At 40.6% G+C, this 20,353-nt stretch overlaps 1 protein-coding gene across 5 annotated transcripts in view; it reads right to left on the bottom strand.

The window, feature by feature from the left end:
* Positions 1 to 20,353, bottom strand: part of SPTBN1 (spectrin beta, non-erythrocytic 1) — a 316,708-nt gene that overhangs the window by 142,213 nt on the left and 154,142 nt on the right. Inside the window, exon 1 of one of the 5 annotated variants that reach the window (XM_069071717.1) lies at positions 13,563 to 13,813. The exons of the other annotated variants lie outside the window; for them this stretch is intronic. Within the exon in view, the coding sequence (XP_068927818.1) occupies positions 13,563 to 13,671 (109 nt within the window). The 5' untranslated portion in view covers positions 13,672 to 13,813. Of the gene's footprint in view, positions 1 to 13,562; positions 13,814 to 20,353 lie in introns of those variants that run through there. 5 annotated transcript variants of the gene reach the window in all.

Genomic DNA, 20,353 nt, shown 5'->3' with positions numbered 1-20,353 from the left:
CCTCTGAACCTGGCTCTTTAAGCTGGCCCCTTAACTAAATTCACCAAATCAAAGAATCTCAAAGTGGGAAGGAATCTCCTTCCCCAATATGCCTTAGAAGTCATGCAGCTTTTTGCTTTAAGACCTCCAGTATAAAGGGGAACCCATGAAGTCCCAAGGCAGTTCATTCTACTTTTGGAGAGCTTTAATTAAAAGGGAAAAAAACCAAACTTCCTAACATAATAAATTTCATTTTGAACTAGTTTCTGACAATGCCTCTTTCCCTTTTGATTATTTTCTCCTTTATCTCATTTCCATTTTCCTCCTTTTTTTCCTATTTTTGACCTTCCAAACCTAATCAGGAGAAGGGGTCAGACCTGTAAGTTTACCTGTTGCCGAAAAGAACCATACCTTGAAAGCTCTAGAGGCCAGATCTAAACCAGACCCAGCAGAAAATTAATTTTCAATTCAACACACATTCCAGCAAGCACACTCCATCACTTAACACAGTGCATGCTAATAAATGCTTGCTGACTTGGCAAACACATCGACTGGGTCTAGAACACTGTTCTAGGTGCTGAGGGAGAGACGAGTGGATCAGACTCTGTCCTTGCCCTCATGGATCTTAGAGTCCAGTAACACAAATGATACATAAGTGTATTGGATTTACCAGAGGACATGAGGAAAAGCCACATGGGATAAAAAGGCATGGAAAGAAAGATTGTGTTCGGTCCCACTGTAGAATGGAAGGAAAATCCTCAATTAATTAAAAACCTCTCTCTACTACCTATTTACAGACGGCCTAGGCACAGAAATACCATATCAGGCAGAATTTTCTCTCTCATAGACTACAACATATACTTCGGTTAAAATGTTACTCAAGCACCTATGATTGACACCAGAAAGGACCCTTTCAAAATAGCCCCTAGGACCCAGGTTAAATATGCCCTTCAGGCTTCCTATCCAGGTTTACTTAGAGACCAATTAAGAGGAGGAAACAAGTTTTCAGAGACAATCTAGTAGGTCTTACTGCTTACTACCCCTCTTCTATGTTAATGTTTCAAATTCCACCCCAATTACTGTAATTATAGTCAGAAAGATAAGACTTGGTAAAAAAGGCTTCTTACACACAAGAAATGCAGAACCTGTCCTATTTGTGAGCTGGACCCAAGTGACTTGTAAATCATGTAGTCTCCGAATCCAGTATTAATTTTCCAGCTGCATCATTTTCAGATTAAAAATGAAAGGACATAAAGCCAGATCTTTCATAAGACCTTTGTAAAAACTCAGTCTGTCCAGGGCAGGCTGCCTCTGGACAGCTCACTCTAATGACTGTATTTGCTGCTTAAATGTACTGTGCCTCTTGAAAACAGAAAAAGGGGAGAAAAGTTTAAAAAGGCCTTTCAAAGACAAATACAGTGGGGCATTCAGCGTATCTAGAGAGACTGGTTAATATTAGTTTGGCTACAGTCGTTCTCCTTCACAAAGGGGGCTCTCAGCTCAGGATGCCACAGTTCTAGAGTTAGCTGTACAAGATTCTTTGTTGTGAACATGGGAAGAGTCACTACCACCATGACCTTCAAATCTCCATCAGAAGTCACCCGGCACAAGTGACTGCCCGGCTTCTGTCACTTAAAGAAAAAGAAGTACCAGTGGGCATGTTTTTCATGGAGGAAAAATGCCCACATATCTTTTAAACTAGAGAACAACTTCAAACCCAGAACAGGTATACTGTCACATTGCCCTTTAATTAAATTTTTTGTTGTTGGGGGAGGGGGGACACCAGCAGGCTGGAGGTTTGAGGACCAGACAGGCTCTCACAAATAAGTTTTCCTTCCACTGCAATTAGAACCACCCAGCCACCAGGTTCAAACAGGAGAGGCTCCACTGCTAGGTCCCACTTTATTTAATTTTACACTATCTTGGTGATTTTGGGGCCAGTAAACAAAGGATTAATAAGAGTAATGTAAAGTGACCTTCCACCTAGACTCTGAAAGTAAATCCTATTTTGTTGGGTACTTTGTCTTCATTTACTAGGAAGAGCCTCCTTTCTTGGTTCCAATCAGGAACAGCAGTCCCTCTCCCCATTTCTTTCTTTTTGGAAGAGATCAACACTTCCCCAGGAAGCAGCTTTTCTTAGCTGCCTAATCAGTACTTAGAGTTCTCAAACTTTCTCGTGCCCATTTGGCATGTTTATTTTTGATTTGACATTTGACCAGACCTGTGTTCACAAGTTTAAGAAGTTTGAGGTGAGGAACTTCCTGTACCATTCTCCTACACAATTTCATCTTAGTTTGCACGAGTACACTGAGAAACTGAGTGACCCGCTCAGGGGTCACAGCCAGGATGTGCCAAAGGCTGCATCCTGCACCCAGATCTTGACTCTTGGGTCAGCTCTCTATTCACTAAGCCTAGCAGATTCTCAACAGTTACAGATTACATTTCAAATACATTTAAACTCCAAACTCCCAAATATTCTTAGATTAAGTGTTTGCCTCAGTTAAACTGATTGAGGTCTGTGGTTTATAAATCATGATAATGTCCATAACAGACACACCACCTACACTGACAATAAAACTCACATGTGAATATTCAAATCCTGAACCTCTTGCCATAAATTCAAAATTTAAGTTTAGGGAGTAAAGTAACAATCCCTTAAAACAAATCCATCCTGAAAATTTATCTTTGTTCCCCCAAACTGTCCTAATTCATTATGTTATAGGTATATAAATATAAGAACCACGTGAGATTATAGTATTTAACTGGAAAAAAAAATCCTGCTCCTCAATGACAGGCAGATAGACGGGACAGGTAAGTGATTGGATACAGCACTGGCCCTGGAGTCAGGAGGGCATGATTTAAAATCTGGCTTCAGACACTTACTAGCTATGTGACCCTGGACAAGTCACTTAACCTTGACTGCCTCCAAAAAAAGAAAAAAGTGTAGATAAAGGACATTTATAAAGTTGAATCATAAAACAAGCATAGACTTCTCAAGGACAACAATAAAATTTTGGAAGAATCTGTAGAAAACAGCCCTGGGGTATTTTTTATAATTCTTTGTCAAAAACACTAGGTCAAATTAAAAGGAATATTTCTTTAATATCCCAAATCTAGTCACCAATAGCAAGATTTCCAGTCAAATTTCTAAAAGTCAAGTCAATTAATAAGCATTTATTAGGTATATATGCCAAGCATGTCCTAAACTGAAAGGGATATACCAAAAAGGACAAAAACACCGTCCCAGTCCCGGAGAAGCTCACAATTAAATGAGGCACAACCACGAAAAGAAGTAGCAAGCACAAGATTCAGAGAAGATGGAAGACAGTGTCAGAAAGGACGCCTGGAAAAGCTTCCTGCATGAGGCAGATTTTGAGGCAGACCTTGGAGAAAGGAGGGGAAAAGAGGCAAAAGGTGAAAGGGTACTGCTCCAGGCACAACAACCAGCCAAGGGCAAAAGGCACAGAGAGCTGGCAGATGGAACCTTGTGTAAGGCAAAGCCAGCAGACAGAGCATTTTGAGGGGAGGGAGTCAAGTGTAATAAAGCAAGGCTGGAAATAGAAGCGGGGAGAGAGACAGGCTGTCAAGGGCTTTACTCACCCAAAAGAGGGCATTATGTTTGATACTGAAGGTAAGAGGGTATCACTGGGGTTTACAGAGTAGGGGCATTGACCTGAGCAAAACCTACACATTAAGAAAATCATGGTTGGAGGATAAGAGGATGGCTTGGGGACAGGGAAACTAATTTAAAGGCTGTTGTAATATTGCAGTTAAGAGAAACTGAGGGGCCGGGTCTAGGAAGGTCACTGTAAATGGAGAGAAGTATTGGTGAGATGTACAGAGGGAAAGATCAAGATCTGGCAAAGTATTGGGTGTAGGATGAGTGAGAGGAAAGGAGTTGTGGTTGATGTAGAATTTGCCAACCTGGGTGACTGGAGGACAATGTATGATGCCCTCGAGAATAATTGGAGAGTTGGAAGAGAGGATAGAGGAAAAAGACGAGTCTTGTTTTACACCTTTTGGGTCTGGGTAACGACACATTATCCAGTTAGGAAGGTCTAAAAGGAAGTTCATGGTGTCAAACTGTCAATTGAGAGGGAAACTAAGGCTAGATATAAAAATCTGGGGATCATCCACAGATAGAATTGAACTCCAAAGGAGCTGATGAGATCTCCACGTGAGACCAAGGGAAAAAGGAGGACTAGAACAAGAGTCCCAGGTGTTAACCAAAGTCCTCTAAATATACCTTAGGCTGGGTATTATATCATCAATTAAATCTTGTAAATTCAGATACCAAAGAACATTTTTAAAAGTTAATTAAACATTAGTCTAGCTCACAACTGCCATGTGACTCCTGACTTTAATACAGAACTCTTTATAATAGATCAATGTGAAATTAGCTGTCTTTTTCAAAGTGCCTCAATAAACCTCCTCATCTGTAAAATGAGAATTATAAGAGTAGCACCTTCTTCGCAGGGTCTTTGTGTTTAAATCAAATGAGACGAAAACATGCACATGTTGCAAATGTGAGCTATTTTCAGAACAAAATAATAAATGAACCTATAAATCAACAAAGGAATCAAAGTCCTCCTTCCTGGCCAAGTCCCTTAAACCTTTCTGGGTTTCAATTTCCTGTAAATGAGGTTAGGCAATGAGATGGTTATGTTCCTTATAAAACCAGATCTATGATTTCATTGGTATAAGGAGGAAACCATAGAAAGGATCTACCTACCTCTATCACTTCAGAGCAGCCCCTTATGGTATAAGAGAGTTGAATGTATGCACTGAGAGGCTAAGAGTCTTTTCCGGGGTTACACAGCCAGCATGTGTCCAAGGCAGTGAGTCTGATCCCAGGTCTTCCTGATTATGAGGGAAGGGTCTCAGTCTCCCTAAATGGCATGTGAATCTTCACTGTGACCAACTCTAGCAGTTCTGAACCCTCCAAATGTTAACAACAGTCGGACAGCTCACCAAAGTCAATCCCAGTAATATCAGAAAACATGGAAAATACTATGATACAAAATTTATTTATAGCAACTATAGTTGTACATCTTTACAGCCAAGTCCTAGGCAACTCGGACCTTAGATGTTCTCAAAATCTAGAGATTAAAGGCAGCAAGGTAAACAAGAAGCACATTTTTTTTTTTTAAACAGCTCACCACTACTATCAATGGATGCTTTGCTGTTAGGTTACAGTGAAATGAAAAATCTGAAACACTAATCAGAGCCCATCTACATCATTTTCTGAAATTAAATCCCAAGGTGTGCTCTAAAGCCTCTTTTGGAAGTAGCATTAATATCCCTGAATCAAAAATTCCAGATACAGGAGTCAACTTTAGCAGAAAAGAATACAACTAGTATGTTTTTAAAATAAGCAACAATAACTTTTCATAAGTTATTATTATAGTCATATATATAATAATATACTTTTTATATGTATAAGTCCTCTTTCAAAAATATTATCCCATATGATTCTTATAAGGTGGGTAAATTACTATGTTCATTTGACAGGTGAGGAAACTGAGCCTCAAGGTCTACAGATAGAATCCAGATCTGACTCCCATTCCAGGACTTTCTTGCATCATGCTAACTATATCACTGACCAAAGGAGTGCTCAACTGATTAAAAGGTCCATTTCTGGGCAGATCTTTGGAAGGCCTTAAGTGCCAAACGAAAGAGCTGAAGACTGTATTTGGAAGGCAGCTAGGAGCCAGTGAAGATTTTCGTGATTGGGTTTGAGGAGTCCAGAGCTGTGCTTTGACATAACTAATCTCCCAACGGTAGGGTGAATAAATCGAAAGGACAAACTATAGGTGGAGAGATAAGTCTAGGAGAGAGGCAATAAAGACCTGAAGAGGGTTATAGCAGCAAAGAAAAAAAGAACAAATTGATATTGCAAGTCTCTTTAGTGTAAGAAAATCTAAATAATGGGAAGACTTTGATTATTCTTATCCAGAACGATTCCGAGGTAGTCATACAGAGTACATTTTACTCTCACAATGAAGTACCTACTGTGTGCTTTGTCAAGATAGTCAAACAAGCATTTATTTGCTTACAAATAAGTGTAATTATATTCACAAAAAACTTTGTTTACAATGTGCCAGGCAATAAAAATTATTTGTTTACAATGTACCAGGCACTCCAAGTGCTGAGGATACAAAGGAAGGCAAAAAAGAAAAGATCTTTACCCTCTTTGCAATGTCTGACTCCAAGGGACAGGACCAATCTCCTAGGAGTTCCTAGCAAAGCATTCACAGTTTGAATATGACACTGGCCTCTTTACTGTTCTAAGAACAAGATACTACATTTCTCTATACATTTTCTCTGGTTGTCTCATGTCTAGAAATGCTCTCCGGCCTCATCTCTGTGTCCTGGCTTCCTTCAAACCCCAAATAAAACCCATCTTCTTCAGCAGAGGTGTCAAACAAGGGGCCCAAAACACACCCAAATACAGCCTGAACCAGATTAAAATGTAATCGGGAAATATTTAACAAAATAAATTTTAAAATACAATAAAACACACAATATTACATTTTAAAACTAAGTCAATACACAGTCTGCAGGGATCCTTATGTATGGATTAGTGGGGGCCAATACCATTTGAATTTAAACCATTTTTCTAGAAGAAACTAGTCCCAACCCCTTTTAATTCTAGGTTTACCTCTCCATTATTTCCTATTTACCTTATGTATAGTTTGTACATATTTACTCATTGTCTCCCCTATTAGATTGTGAGTTCCCTGAGGACAGGCAGACAAGACCCTCTTTTGCCTTTTTTAATTTCCCCAACACTTAGCACTGGGTCTGGCACAGAGCAGGCACTTAATAAATGATTAACGACTAATGATCTGAAGCCCTCATCAACATGAGTCCTCCCTTCCCACTGTGCAGCTAGCAATCCATCCACTACTCAGCTTGTGATTCTTGTCCAGGTTTTCCCATTAATCCTTGATAGGAGGATCTAACCAACAAAAAACTCTTTCAATATTCCGTGAGTATCAAGGCAGCACTCAGACTCTTACTCCTTGACAAGTCTGCCTCCTTTTTAAAAATCATGCTTCTCTGACGCACTTTATGCCACTCTGAGCATACACAAGTCATTCCTAACAACTCAGGTACTTAATGCTCTTTAAAGCCTTAGGAATAACCTCCCCCACCACCAATCAGTGAGGCAGACAGTTCTAGTTCATTAGTACTTCCTAGGATGAGGAAATCCAAGATTACTACAAAAGAACCACTTCAATGGATCTGTGTTTTCATTGATGTGGGCACTCCCTCTTTACAGAGAGGATGATAGTCCATCCAGGACTTCTCAACCTATGTACATCTGGTCTGTGGCAAATATTCTGTAAGGCAGTGGTTCTCTAAGTGTGCTCTGGAGAGCCCTAGAGATCCCCAAAGACCTTTCAGGGGTTCAGCAAGGTCAAAGCTATTTTCATAATAATAAGACGTTTAATTCCTAATGTGATCGATATCGATAGATATAACCCACAAAAACAAAAGTTCTTGAGGGTGGAGGTCCTCAATCATTTTTTTAATCATTTAAGGGTATAAAGAGATACTGAGAACAAAAAGTTTGAGAAGCTCTCTTCTAGAGGGGTCCATGCAGCATGCTACAGACCTTCTTCCTCTGGGTCTCTTTAACATGTAACATCAGTGACTGACGGTGAAGGTGACCCTTTTACAGTCTCACTCACTTGCCAGAGTTTACAGTAAACTCAGTGGCAAGGTACCTTTCAGTGGAAAAGATTCAAGTGTGGTTCACAGCCACAGCAGGCTGGCCCTCTAGTTGATAATTTCTTTGGCCAAGGCAAATCACAAAAGGAACTATAATGCTTAGAAATTTCTGCAATTGAACATATTAATTTTTCATATAAGAAATACTATAGGATCTACAGTACCTATAACATAAATAATATTATGGAAAAAACTTGGTCCTGGAGGAAAAAAAAACATAAAAAAAACCTCATTCCACTACACAAACAGGAGTTTCTAAAGAGCAAGATAAAACTATGAAAGTTAGGGAAAGTCTTCTTGGTGAAGTTCTTTCCCATAGCTCACCTGCATAATCTAGTTTAAAAAAGAATGGATTTATAGTCAGGGGAACAGCATTCAGATCACACATTCTGGACTTCAATAACCTTATCTGTAAAAAATTAGCAAACGAGGCCAAGAGAGTTTAAATCACAGATAATAAGTAGCAAGGTGGGGATTTGAATCCAAACCATTTGACTCCAAATCATCATCTTTTTATGGACCCTTTGGGTAAGCCTAGTGAAGTCAATGAACCTCTTTCTCAGAATGTTTTTAAATGTATAAAGTAAAATACATACAATTGCAAAGGAAGCCAATTACATTGAAATACAATTACAGAAATATTTTCTCTAACAAGTTCATGAACCCCAAGTTAAGAACTCCTGCTGAGGTAGCACTATGCTTTTAAAGTTATTCTCAACTCTAAATCCCACGCTCTTGTGCCTATGTTTATTCAGCAAGTTCTCCAGACCAATACAACAGGTCAAAATTTTTATGTTTTTAAGTGAACTAATAATACAGGAAATACTCAGAAGATGTTTTTGTTTTCTGGGTTTTTTTTGTTGGTTTTTTTTTTCTTTCAATCACAGGAGGAAGACCTTTTAGCCAGGAATTTTCTTCTGGACCAACTGTTTAAAATAAATGATATGCCTCTTTCTCTAGTACTTGAGAAATACACCAAGGGAAACAACAAACATGAAATACATTCCTGTGGCCTGAAATTCTTCATCATCCTTTACCCAACTAAAAATGTATTCCTACTACCCCAAGTTAAGGGCCCTAAATTTCTTTAGTCCTCAGGCTCAGGCCTGCTCTCCAATCAAGCAAGGGATGTTTCTAAGTTCTGAAATAACAGCTTCGAGGTGTCCAGGACGGCAAGAAGTGAAGAAATGTTTAATAAGAACTTTCAACACAGGATAATCATCTTAAACTACTCCATCCACCACCAGAGCCTGGGAATCAGTGCCCCAAGGACTGTTGGCCCAGGGATGGAGGTGTGAGCTGAAATGAATATTTGCCTCCACCTTCCCAATTACCATTTTTATACAGATTAAGATACAGTTTAAGGTCTATTCATCATATTTTCATTCATTCTTAGAACAAGTGAATGAGAGGTAAATCGATACATTATAATATTAGAAAACAAGAACAAAAAAGAGAAATGTCTCAAAGGACTTGGGAAGATTCTTTAAGGGAAGAAGTGGAAGACTGGATCTAAGTGAAGGAATCACTCATATCAATCAAGACTACTGACTTTAAATAAAGCAAGGTGCTATGCAGAATTACAAACGAGAATAAAACTCAGTTTCCCTGCAGCGCCTTATCTGGGGAAAAGAAGTGTATATAAATCATCATTTTACATAACAACGGCTCCATGACCCCATTCATAGTCAATTTATTCATAAGGGCATATATTGAATATCTTCTTAGGCACCTCCACGTTGACCTTCCTATCTCCAACTCCCTCAAATACAATCGGGAAGTCAGGGACTTCCATTCGTCTTAGTATCCCCAGAACTTATCACAGTGGGGGCACATTGTGGATACTTAATAAACAGTGATTGCTTAATAAACACCTGTAGATATATGACGGCAGCCTACTTCCCAGCCTACTCAAAGACTCTTCTCCCAGTAGTCCCAATAAATCCTATTTAAAGAGGGCAAAGTGTAGAAGACTTTCCTCAGGGCATTTTGCATTTTTTAGGTTGCTAGGTGAAGCCTTCAGAGAGTCTTCCCTCCCAACACCACCTACACACTAAGAGGTGGGGCTGGGCCTAGAGTCAATAACACCAGAGTTCAAATCTCAAGTCAGGTACTTCCTCCCTATGTGACCCTGGGCAAGTCACTTTTCCTCAACTTTAAAAAGGAGCTAATACCACAACCTACCTCCCAAGGTCCTTGTGGAGGTCAAAGGAGATAAAATTAGTGAACTGCTGTAATAGGTACTCTGTAAATGCTTATCCCCTCCCCCCCCATATTTGCCTGAGTATATCTTTTGTGTCACTTATATTTGTTTTTCAGTTGTTTCAGTTTATCCAGCTCTTTGTGACCCCATTCAGAGTTTTCTTGGGAAAGATACTGCAGCGGTTTGCCATTACCTTCTCCAGCTCACTTTACAGATGAGGAAACTGAAGCAAACAGGGTTAAGTGCCTTGCCCAAGGCCTCATAGCTGGTGTGAGGCCAAATAGCTCAGGTCTTCCTAAGTCCCGGCCTGGCATTCTATCCACTGTGTTTCCTGTCATGTATTTAGTATGGGTCATTTTTGGTGATATTCTACTGCCTACTTTTCCCTATACCCCTTCCCATTCCTCATCCCCAATTTTTCTACTGGACATTTTATAAGGAAACAAACTCATATCCAGGGACTTTCAGTGGCTTTCCCACAGTCAGGGAGCTAGCAATGTAAGTAGTTGGAGGTCCACTACAGTGTGCCAAGACTTTTTTCCAGTACATAATTTAAATTCCTGAAAATCTTGCTACTATTTAGGTACACAGGTTTGCATTTATTCATCTGTGTACCAGTTGCTTCCTTCCAGCAGAATGTAGTCTCCTTGAGGGCAGGGACTATAGTAGCTTATTTTTATTTTCCCTTCCACATCCCCAGCACCTAGCAGTGGCTGGCACACAGAACATTTATCACTCCTGTCTCATATTTTAGGCCAGTCTTCTTCCATCTCTAACTATGACTTTTAAGTTGTCTACCCCCATACCTGGAAAAGAGGAATGGACTATCTCCTTCAAAGGTCAACTTAAGTGATCCCTCCTATTGAGGGCCTTCCGTGTGGCCCAAGCAGCCTCTCCCTTCCTCAAATTACTCATGGTAGTTTGTTTGAACCTCTCCATTCTGCCTTATACCACAATTATTACAAACATAATTTTACTTGTCTATTCCCAAAACCAGTTAGTTGTCCCTACTATGCCCATTATGTAAAGTCCTTAAAAGGCAGGGACAAAGTTTTATTTCATAATGTTATCCTCAAGCAAAATGGTATCCTCACTGCTTGAGCACACTTTCAGAAAGGTTTCTTTCAATTCAATTTAAACATCAAACAAGTTAAAGATAAAAGGGCCAAAAGTTTTGGAAAGACATGGCCTAGTTTGTTTTTTTTTTACTGAAGCTGTACTAGAACCCTACAACCAAGAATAAAATGCAAAAAAGGGAAGTTGATACTCAGTAGTATATGAAACCAACTGTCAGTTTTTGAGGGGCTCAGAAGAGAAGGTTTACCATCCCCAAGTATGTCAGCACATAAAGACTCCCTAGTGAGCAAGGGCTTGAAAACTTTTTTTTAGAAATTGCAAATATCAAAACAAAGAGCTTCAAAGATCTATTGTCCAGTATTGTTCAACTGGTCTCTAATGTTTCCCAATACTTAAAGAGTAATTGACCCATAAAAAACATCTTTTCTCAATACCACAAGGAGTTACTTTCTGCTCTAAAAAACACCAGCAGTAAACTTGTGCTACTCCTAGGATAGAGAAACCACAATATTTAGAAATGAGGCTTATCTGGTGCTAAATTAGGGGACAAAGGTCACCTTCAAAATGCAAGAGTAAAGTGCAACCAAACCTGAAATGGGGTTTTCACTTGAATCCAAAGAGAGTCTCAGCTTGTATTTATTAAATCTCAATCTAACACAGTAAGAATATCTTAGACAATTGAAGATGTTTCCTGTGCTTAGGCCCCACCCATCAAACTATCCCCTATCCCCCATTAAGAATAAACAGCTTTTTGTTATGGGTGGACAGAGGTAAAGCTATACTCAAAACTTTCCAATATTTTCCCTATTTTTACTTTTTTTTTTTTTTGTAAACGTTAAGGCTACTACAGGGGAGGGCTTAAGAGGGAAATAGGAAACTACTGTTTAATTAATTTTCCAACCTAGCATTACTGACTCCCCACACTGCCCCAGAGACACACATTTCTTTGCTCTTCCAAGGCATAGGGGGAAAAAAAGGCAAACTAAAGGATGTGGATGAAAGGGGGGGGGATGGAGAAGGGGTAACTTCTTAAGGGGGTGAAACCACTTTCTGAAGGTTAAAGTTACAGAGGCCCTTCCCCTAAATCCAAAAGGTAACGAGCAAACCACAACCATCCAGGATGGCTCATTCAACTTGCTTTCTTAAAATAACTATGAATTCTGGGATCTTAATCAGAATGAAGAAGACATGTACTTTTCCCCCAACAGATCTATCTCAAAACTTCCTTTTTGGTAAATTGGCCAAAGAATGTTGTATACTCAAACAAATGTTTAAGTTTGTCATTTTCTCTCTCCTTTTCCAGCTATGTCATTACTGTCAGCTATTTCGTAAGATAAATAAACCTATGAATGAAATATTCCTTCCCTCTTCCTCCTCTTCCCAAACCCCCCAGAATAACATTCTTAGAGCAGAGCTTCTTCCTTCCTTCTTACAGGAACCACATTTGTGGCAATGAGAAGAGTTAAAATAAGAAACATACACAATCGACTTAGACTAATTTTTCATAGCATTTGATCCATTCTGGGCCCATTTACTGATTCCAGAGATGTTCTGTTCCCAGTTATAAATTCATTTTTTCATGTTATAAACCTTACAATATTGCCTTAGTTATTTCAGTTTAGAAGTCAAGGGAATATTAAGTTTGGTATACCCAGAGCAAAAACCATGTTCCAAGCCATTCAATAACAACTTTGACTGGCACTAGAGTCGAGGCTTTTAAGTCAACTTAAACCCATATACAGACACCTATATATGTAGACCTGGGAAACATCCTCTGCTGAAAGTTGAAAATACAATTACCAATGTTATTCTCCAGATATCATGATGATGTCTAGAAATCCACTCTATATTAATGCAATTGAAAACAAGTGGCTATCATAAAAAATTGTTTATCAGGCAAAATTGACAGGAAGGGCTGCAGGATAAATTGTGTTCCTCACCTTCTCCAATCCCAATCCCTCTCCCCACACACAATACATCAAAAGAGTTAAAATTCCAAGATTAAGCACCAAGTCAAAACTGTAATTTAAAGAAGCCTTAGGAACAAAAAGACCACTCCCTCCTCCCCTTTGCTATTGTTCTAAACCACTGGGTCTGAGAGGGCCCTCTTAACACCTTTACTGTTTCACACAGAGGCTAGAGTGGGGGTGGGAGAGAAAGGATACGTTTGTTTGGATGCTAGCTATCAGACCGCTGCATACCAATAGAGTATTTGCATGGGGGGAGGGGGGTGTGAATGTGAAACTGGCCAGAGGGCTGATACCTGCCAATAAGAAGAGCCATCGGGACACCAGAGAAAGAAAAGGAAAGACCTTAATCAAGCATTTGACTACTCTAAAAGAAAAAGGGCAGAAGAGTTAAGTTTGAAAAAAAAAAATAAATACAGTAAAGGAAGAGCCCTGCCAACTAGTGGCAATTAGATGGGCCTGCCAAGCAGTTTCTGCCTTGGGTCTTCATTAGGATCATATACCATATGGCATAAATAAAGCATCCAGAACACTCCGCCCTAACATAGCATCACATCAAGACAAAGCTTTCAGGAAAGTGGGTGGGGAGGGGGGCTTACCTTGGAGTTGTTTGAACCTTCCTTCTAGCTGATTGTAATTGTAAGGCACCTGACTCGTATACCCAGGAGACAACGGCCCTGAGATACTGGACGTTCTTTGTAATTCCATTATGCCCAGTGTAACCCCCCGACGGACAGCAGCAGGAAAATCCCACTCCTGCCCCCTCCAACATCCATCCAACACCACCACCACCACAAGAGCAGCTTCCTCGCGAGCTGGTGGGCTCCTGTTGCCCCTGGAAGACTGGCTTAAACTGAACCTCCCGCAGATAAGGCTTCCTTCTCAAGAGCCCGGCAAGCGCGTCGAGGCGATTTAACAGGGGGGCTGCGGCGGAATCCGGCTGAGTCCAGGGCGGATTTCCCACTTGGACGGGCAGCTTCCTCCTTGTTCCTCTTCCTTGGGGTACCCAGCCTAAAGCTGAAAAATTTTTTTTATATGACCGACCCAAAAAGAGGAGTTAAAAAAAAAAAGTCCACCGGGCACCAAATCCTACTTTTTAAAGAAATGTTAAGTAGGAGGGGAAAAAAAAGCCAAGCATGCTGCTCCCATTCACCACTCCCCTCCAAAGCTTCCAGGGGCAGCAGGAGCACACCTCCCTCCTCCTCCTCCAACCTTTCTGCAGCGGCTGCGGGTTTGTAATTTAATCAGTAGCCACTCACTGTGTATTTAGTGGTGATGTCACTTGATTAGCATAAAGCATTGTAGAGGAAACGAAGGCCGTACCACAAGGCCGGGGTGCGGGGGAGAAGGGAACGAGAAGGCGGGGTGAAACGGCACCTTGGGCCGCCCTTCCCGTAAGCGGGAGCCGCCGGAGGATGGAGAGGGGGGCTCCTCACGGGCGATCGCGCCGCGGAGATGGAGCGCGAGGGGCGCTACCGGAGGGGGCCTGGCGGAGCCCGCCCCGAGGGGGGAGGCGAGCCTCGCGGTTGGTACCTTCCTAAACAAAGCTGGTGGAATTACAATCTTTTGTTGGGAGCCTCATGTAACGGAAAAGTCTCCGATTACTATCACATGAAAAGGAGAGCCCTCCCTGGTTCCTTTGGCCTGGGGAGGGGTTTGGTAAGAGACCCCGCCAGGTAAGGGGGAGACCTGCGCTCATTCACTATTTAGTGCATTCCGGGTTGCGGCTGCCGCGGCTGCAGCTGCTGGCCCGAGATAACGTGAGCCGAGGGGACCCTTGCACCTGGGGCGGCGGGCGGGCCCTGGGCGAGGCTCCTCCCCGGGGCGACAATCTCTAGCCCGGGGATGGCGGCGCGGGAATCTCGGCGGCTGGGGCTGGACCGTCTTAAATCCGGGCAGTCACCCACAACCCAGATGTTTACGGAAGCGCGGGGCGGTGATGGGCACAGGAGGTCCAAGGCGTCTTTCTTCGCGACATCCCGATGTCCTTTCAGCTGTCGCCCGACACAGTTCCACTGGGATCCCGGAGGAATTCCTAGAAACCCACCCTTCAAGCACACGCATCTCACATCCGGTCCACGTGTGGTGTAGCCATACAGGTTAAATGCCTCCTGAATTTTACCTCGCGATTGGAATAGAACAGACCTTCTATTTACATAGGACTTCATTGAGATAGTATATGTAAAGCATTCTGCAAAACCTTTAACAGCTCTACACAGGGTGTGTGGAAACTTACAACACTAAAACTTTTGAGATCTCCCTCTCCTATATATGTTTTATTACTTGATACACATGATCCTATGTTATTCTAGCTACAACCCTGAGGTAAATACTGCAAATATTATGAAAACAAAAAGTATTATTATTCCCTGAATTGTTATTAAAACAAAAAAAGAACCCTCACAAGCTAGGTTTCTCAGAATATAATTTCCCCCAAATTTCTTCCCTATCTACCCTATTCTCTTCACAGAAAATAATTAACATATTTAAATTTGACTTTTCAAATTTGGAGTCCTCCAGTATAGGCACAAAGTTATTTCTTAAGGGATTGGTTTTCAAAGCAGATTCAGAGTTAAACAGTATTAGACACTATTATAAATTTACACCTATAATTCTTTAACACAATTAAAGAAAGTGCATCCTCCCTATTACTTGGAGTTACAGCAGAGTCTGGATTTCTAGCAAGGTGCTTGACTCTGAAAAACCAAATCCTTCTAGGTAAGGAGATTTAACACATCTGTGGTGTAAACCACATCCCACCTTAAGGCCAGGTCTAAACTAGGGCTAGAGAACATTCAATTCATCTTCTTTTAAAACTACAAATGGCAATTGTCTATTTCCTGCAATGCATTTTCCAAGCCGGTGATAGACTCCTGCTGTATCCAGTGCCAGCAGGAGGCTGCTAAGTAGGGTCATTTAGCAAAATGAACTACAACTAGATTTTTCCCCCTCACAGCATGCCATCCACCGCAAAAATAAATAAATGAATAAATGAATAAGTAAAATTTTTTTTTAAAGCAAGCTAGGTGAAATTCACTTAGAAGAAATTCCCCCCAACAGACCTATATGTTTGGTGCCATATGCTCTTGTCAAGTGTAAATTCTCTAGTTGGGCACTGAAGCTATATCTAGATTCTCTCTTCTGATTGTCGTCTAGGCAGGGCTGTAGAAATCAGATTGCGCAGGTTTCTGAAAGCTGTGCCAGGGGAGCACAAGCTCTGGCAGGTTCTACCCACACTGGAAAGGTCCTATTTAACTAGGGGTTGCCATTGCCAGACGACAAGCTGGTGTATAAAAAGATCCCTGCCACTCTCATCCCTCAACTAGGTGTTGCCATGGCCCACAAAGGCAGGGCAAGCTGTTGTCATGAAAGCAGATAGGGTGATGACCAGCTATGACACTGCCAAGATGGTGGGCAATTCAGCACCAGCTTGCCACTGTTGCCAAGCACCCATGAAATCCTTTTCTAACATAACCACCCCCAACTCTTCAAGAAAGACAGGCTTAGAGACAGGCCAAGAGATGGTAACTGAAACCAGACCAGGCCAATATTGCTCCTTCAGACACTAGGGTCTGGAACCATGCCTTCAGTGTTTCCATCATGCTGGGCTTATTACCAATACTTATTAGCTTCAAACAAAGCACCTTCTCTCTCACTGAGCTTCAGTCATCTCTGAATTCTGCAAACTCTTGAGGGGACACAAACCCTTCGGTCTTAGTCAGATCTGGTTTCTTTTTTCAATTAAATAAATATTAATTTATTTAGTTGCAAACTCCTTGTTCCTGGTTCTGTGTGTTACCTACTTTCATAATTCCAGTGCTTAGGAAAATGCTGTTCACATTGTAGGTGTATAATGTTGGTTGAATTTAGTAGGGTATGAGCCATGCTTACTATCTGACAGATCTTATCTAAATGCATAGAGGATCATGACTTGAAGGAAACTTTTTTTTGCAGCCGCAATGACTGTATGTAAACCATAAACTCCAAATTATCTGCAATAATTTTAAAAAATCTTTTCCCTCTAACAAAAATATCGTGTTTCTCTGTCTCCTTCTGAGCTTTTCTGTGTGGTGGGGTTTTTTTCCTCCAGATTTTATCTTTTTGTTTGTCTCACAAAGTTTACATCAGTATGTATACACACACAAACACACATATTATTCTGAATATTCTTCCATATCTGCCTCATTTTCTGTCTTCCCTTATTCCTTATGGCACATTAATATTCCATTATAGTCATATTCCACCATTTTTTTTAGCTATCCCCAAATTGCTAGGCTAGTGGCTTGTTTGTTTTTGCTATTGTGAATAATGGTACTATTAATAATGTCATACAAGTGGCCTTTTTTTTCTCCTTTCAACAACATCCTTAGGGTTTAGTCCTAGCAGGTGAGGTCAGTGAACCAAAGGGCATGAACAGTTAGTTCAGGAGCTCTGAATGCACACTGATATACTATTTTCCAAGGGATTGTGCAATTCCCAACTCCACCTATTTTATCTCATCTCACCAATGCCAACATTGACTTTTAGCATTTTAAAAACATCTTTGCCAATGGGCCTACTTGAGAGACAGTGTAGTATCAGTGGATAAAGGAGGCCAGTTTCCACCTCTGACACAGGCTGGCTGTGTGATCCTGCCTGGGAAAGTCACTTAACTTCTCAGTGCTTTGGGCAATTCTTTAAGAGTGTTAAGTTTCAGAGGTGTTGACCTGAGTTGGTAGAGGGAACTTTGGCATCCAAGAGTTCCCTCTATCAGTGAAAGCACAAAGACAAGCTCTCTGCCCCTATTCCTTTGCCAGGTTCATGGGTAGGCACTTACTTAACAGCTGCTTGTTGGATTAAACTTGACTGTCTGATGGTATATCTCAGAATTATTTTATTTTGCTTTCTCATATTAGGCAGTTTGAATTTTTTGGTTGTTATTGACCATGCTTCTTTTGATAAATGCCTATTCATGTCCCTTGATTGCCTCTTTATTGGAGAAAGAATGTTGCTTTTTATAAATGTGAGTCAATTTCTTACTGATTTTGAACATTTTATTCTTATCAGAAAAGTCTGATTTTAGTATTTTATGACAAAGATTTTTCTCATTTTTTCTTTCATTTTTATTTTGAATATATTGCTTTTTGAAAAAACTTCCTTTCCATATAATCAAATCTATCTTATTTCATCTCTAATAATTTCTCTTATTTATTCAATAAAGTAGAATTTTGATGAGATGGGATATATAGGAAGGCATTCCAGGTGAAAAAGCTTCATGAATTGTGAAAGTGAAAAAGCAAAACAGTTCTTTGGGGAGTTCCAAGAAGTCTAGTTTGGCTGAAACTTGGGCTCTGTACAGGGGAGTCGTAAGGGGGAAAGATTGGAAAGGTCCCTTGGGACTAAGTAGTGAAGGGTCTTGTATTCTAAGGCAAAGCCAGTTGACTTTATTAAGACAGTGGAGAGCCACTGAAAGTTTCTAAGTAGGGCATGGAATCAGCACATCTATGCTTTTAACATGAATATGGCATTGATGTACAGTATGGATTGATAGGAGAGAGGTAAGTCCTGAGAACATTTAGAAGACTACTTCAGCAGTTCGTGAAAGAGGTAAAATGGCATGGACTAATTTAATGGGAATGGAAATGAAATGTGTTTGGAAGGATTGACGGTTGGGGCAGAAAAACAAGAATCCAAGATGAGGGTCATAACTTGGGTAATTGAGGGAATAGTAGTAGTATGAATAGAAACATCACCAGACATTTAGAACCAGAAGGGGCCTAGGAGGCTAAAGGGTCCAACTCCATAGGATCATACAGAGGTGGAAGGGACTTGAAGCTATCACAGCTAACATTCATTTTAGAGAGAAGGAAAACGAGGCTTTGACAGGTTAAGTGGCTAGTCTAGGATCAAGCAGCTACTAAAAGACGGAGGTGGGATTTGAACATAGGTCTTTCTTCTTAACTGCAAATCCAGCAGCCATATCTGTTTCCTTTACTGCTACTGCCTCTAAAAAGGAATAATTCATAACTCTTATTTTTAGGGGAGGGCAGATAAGATGGTGGAGAGAAAAAAGGGGAAATAATTTTGGTTTAGGGCATGTTAAAATTGAAGTTGCAGGATGAACTTGGGACTGATAAAAGAGATCTGGGAATCATCCAAATAGTCATACTGGCCCAAGTCATGGGAAGAAATGAAAGGCCCAAGACAAGACCAAGTTCAGAACCTGGATGGGGGGGGGAAGAATCTGCATTTTAGGGGTAACAAGAGGAAAAAAAGGAGCCAGCAACAGAGACAGAAAAAGAAGTTAAAGAGAAGAAGGGGGATCGTGGTCACAGAAACCTAGGGAGCAGAAAAAGGCTCTTCAAAGAAAAGTACATAGTGGGACTACTTAGTCTAGGAGAAATCAAAAAAGAATAAGGAATGAGAAAAGAATCTTTTAACATGGGATTAGCTAAACTAAGGGAACCTTTTGTTTTTGTAGGATAATGGAGTCAAAAGATCAATTATAAGGGATTAAACAAATAAATTAGTGGTAAAGGAAGAGTCAGGCTACTAAAAGTGTGAAAAAATAAAAGTGCCAAAATACCCAAATTAGAAAGGGATTAGGATTAGAACTACATACAGCTTGAGGGGTAGGGGTTCGGGTGGGAAGTCAGTTCAAAGGAAGGAATTTTGTTTGTTTTTGAGTAGAGAAGTAGAACTCTTAGGGCAAGGTCTTGGAGGAGTTCAGTATGGATGGGAAGAAAAGCCTAGGTGAAGGGGATATTTCTTCTGAGATAAGAGGTCTGTATAGTCAAAGCTATATATTTTTTTTCCAGTAGCAATGTATGGCTTTGAGAGTAGGACTATAAGGAAAACTGAACACCAAAGAACTGACATTTTAGAATTATGGTGCTAGAGAAGACTTTTGAGAGCCCCCTTGCTCAGCAAGAAGGTCACATCACTCAATACTTAAATTGTTTCAAGCTAGTCCCTGGAAAATCAAATACTGAAGCTGAAGATTAAATACTTTGGCCACATAAGGAAAAGATGGGACACATTGGAAAAGACTCTGATGTCGGGAAAGATTGAAGGCCAAAGGAAAAGGGATAACAGAGGATGAAATGGATAGGTAGTACCATGGGTACAATGAACATGAATTTGGACAGACTCTGAGAAGATAGTGGAGAATAGAAGGGCCTGGCGTGCCATGGTCCATGGGTCATAAAGAGTTGGACACAATTGAATAACCGAACAACAAATAGGAGGAAAGCATTAGTAAAGCTATAAAGAAATCTTGAGAAGGAAAGGAGAGAGTTCATATCATAACATCTCACTAAAAGTAGGCGAGGGGCAACTAGGTGGACATAGTGAATATAGTACTGGGCTTGGAGTCAGGAAGAATCCTCTTTCTGAGTTCAAATCTGACCTC

This window comes from Petaurus breviceps, unplaced genomic scaffold, assembly GCF_028583685.1.
Source record: "Petaurus breviceps papuanus isolate PSGF00001 unplaced genomic scaffold, PetGlider_PUasm1.0 90842, whole genome shotgun sequence".
NCBI classification, from domain to species: Eukaryota; Metazoa; Chordata; class Mammalia; order Diprotodontia; family Petauridae; genus Petaurus; species Petaurus breviceps.
Note: the sequence above shows the minus strand (reverse complement) of the source record. Positions and strands in the feature narration are given on the sequence as shown.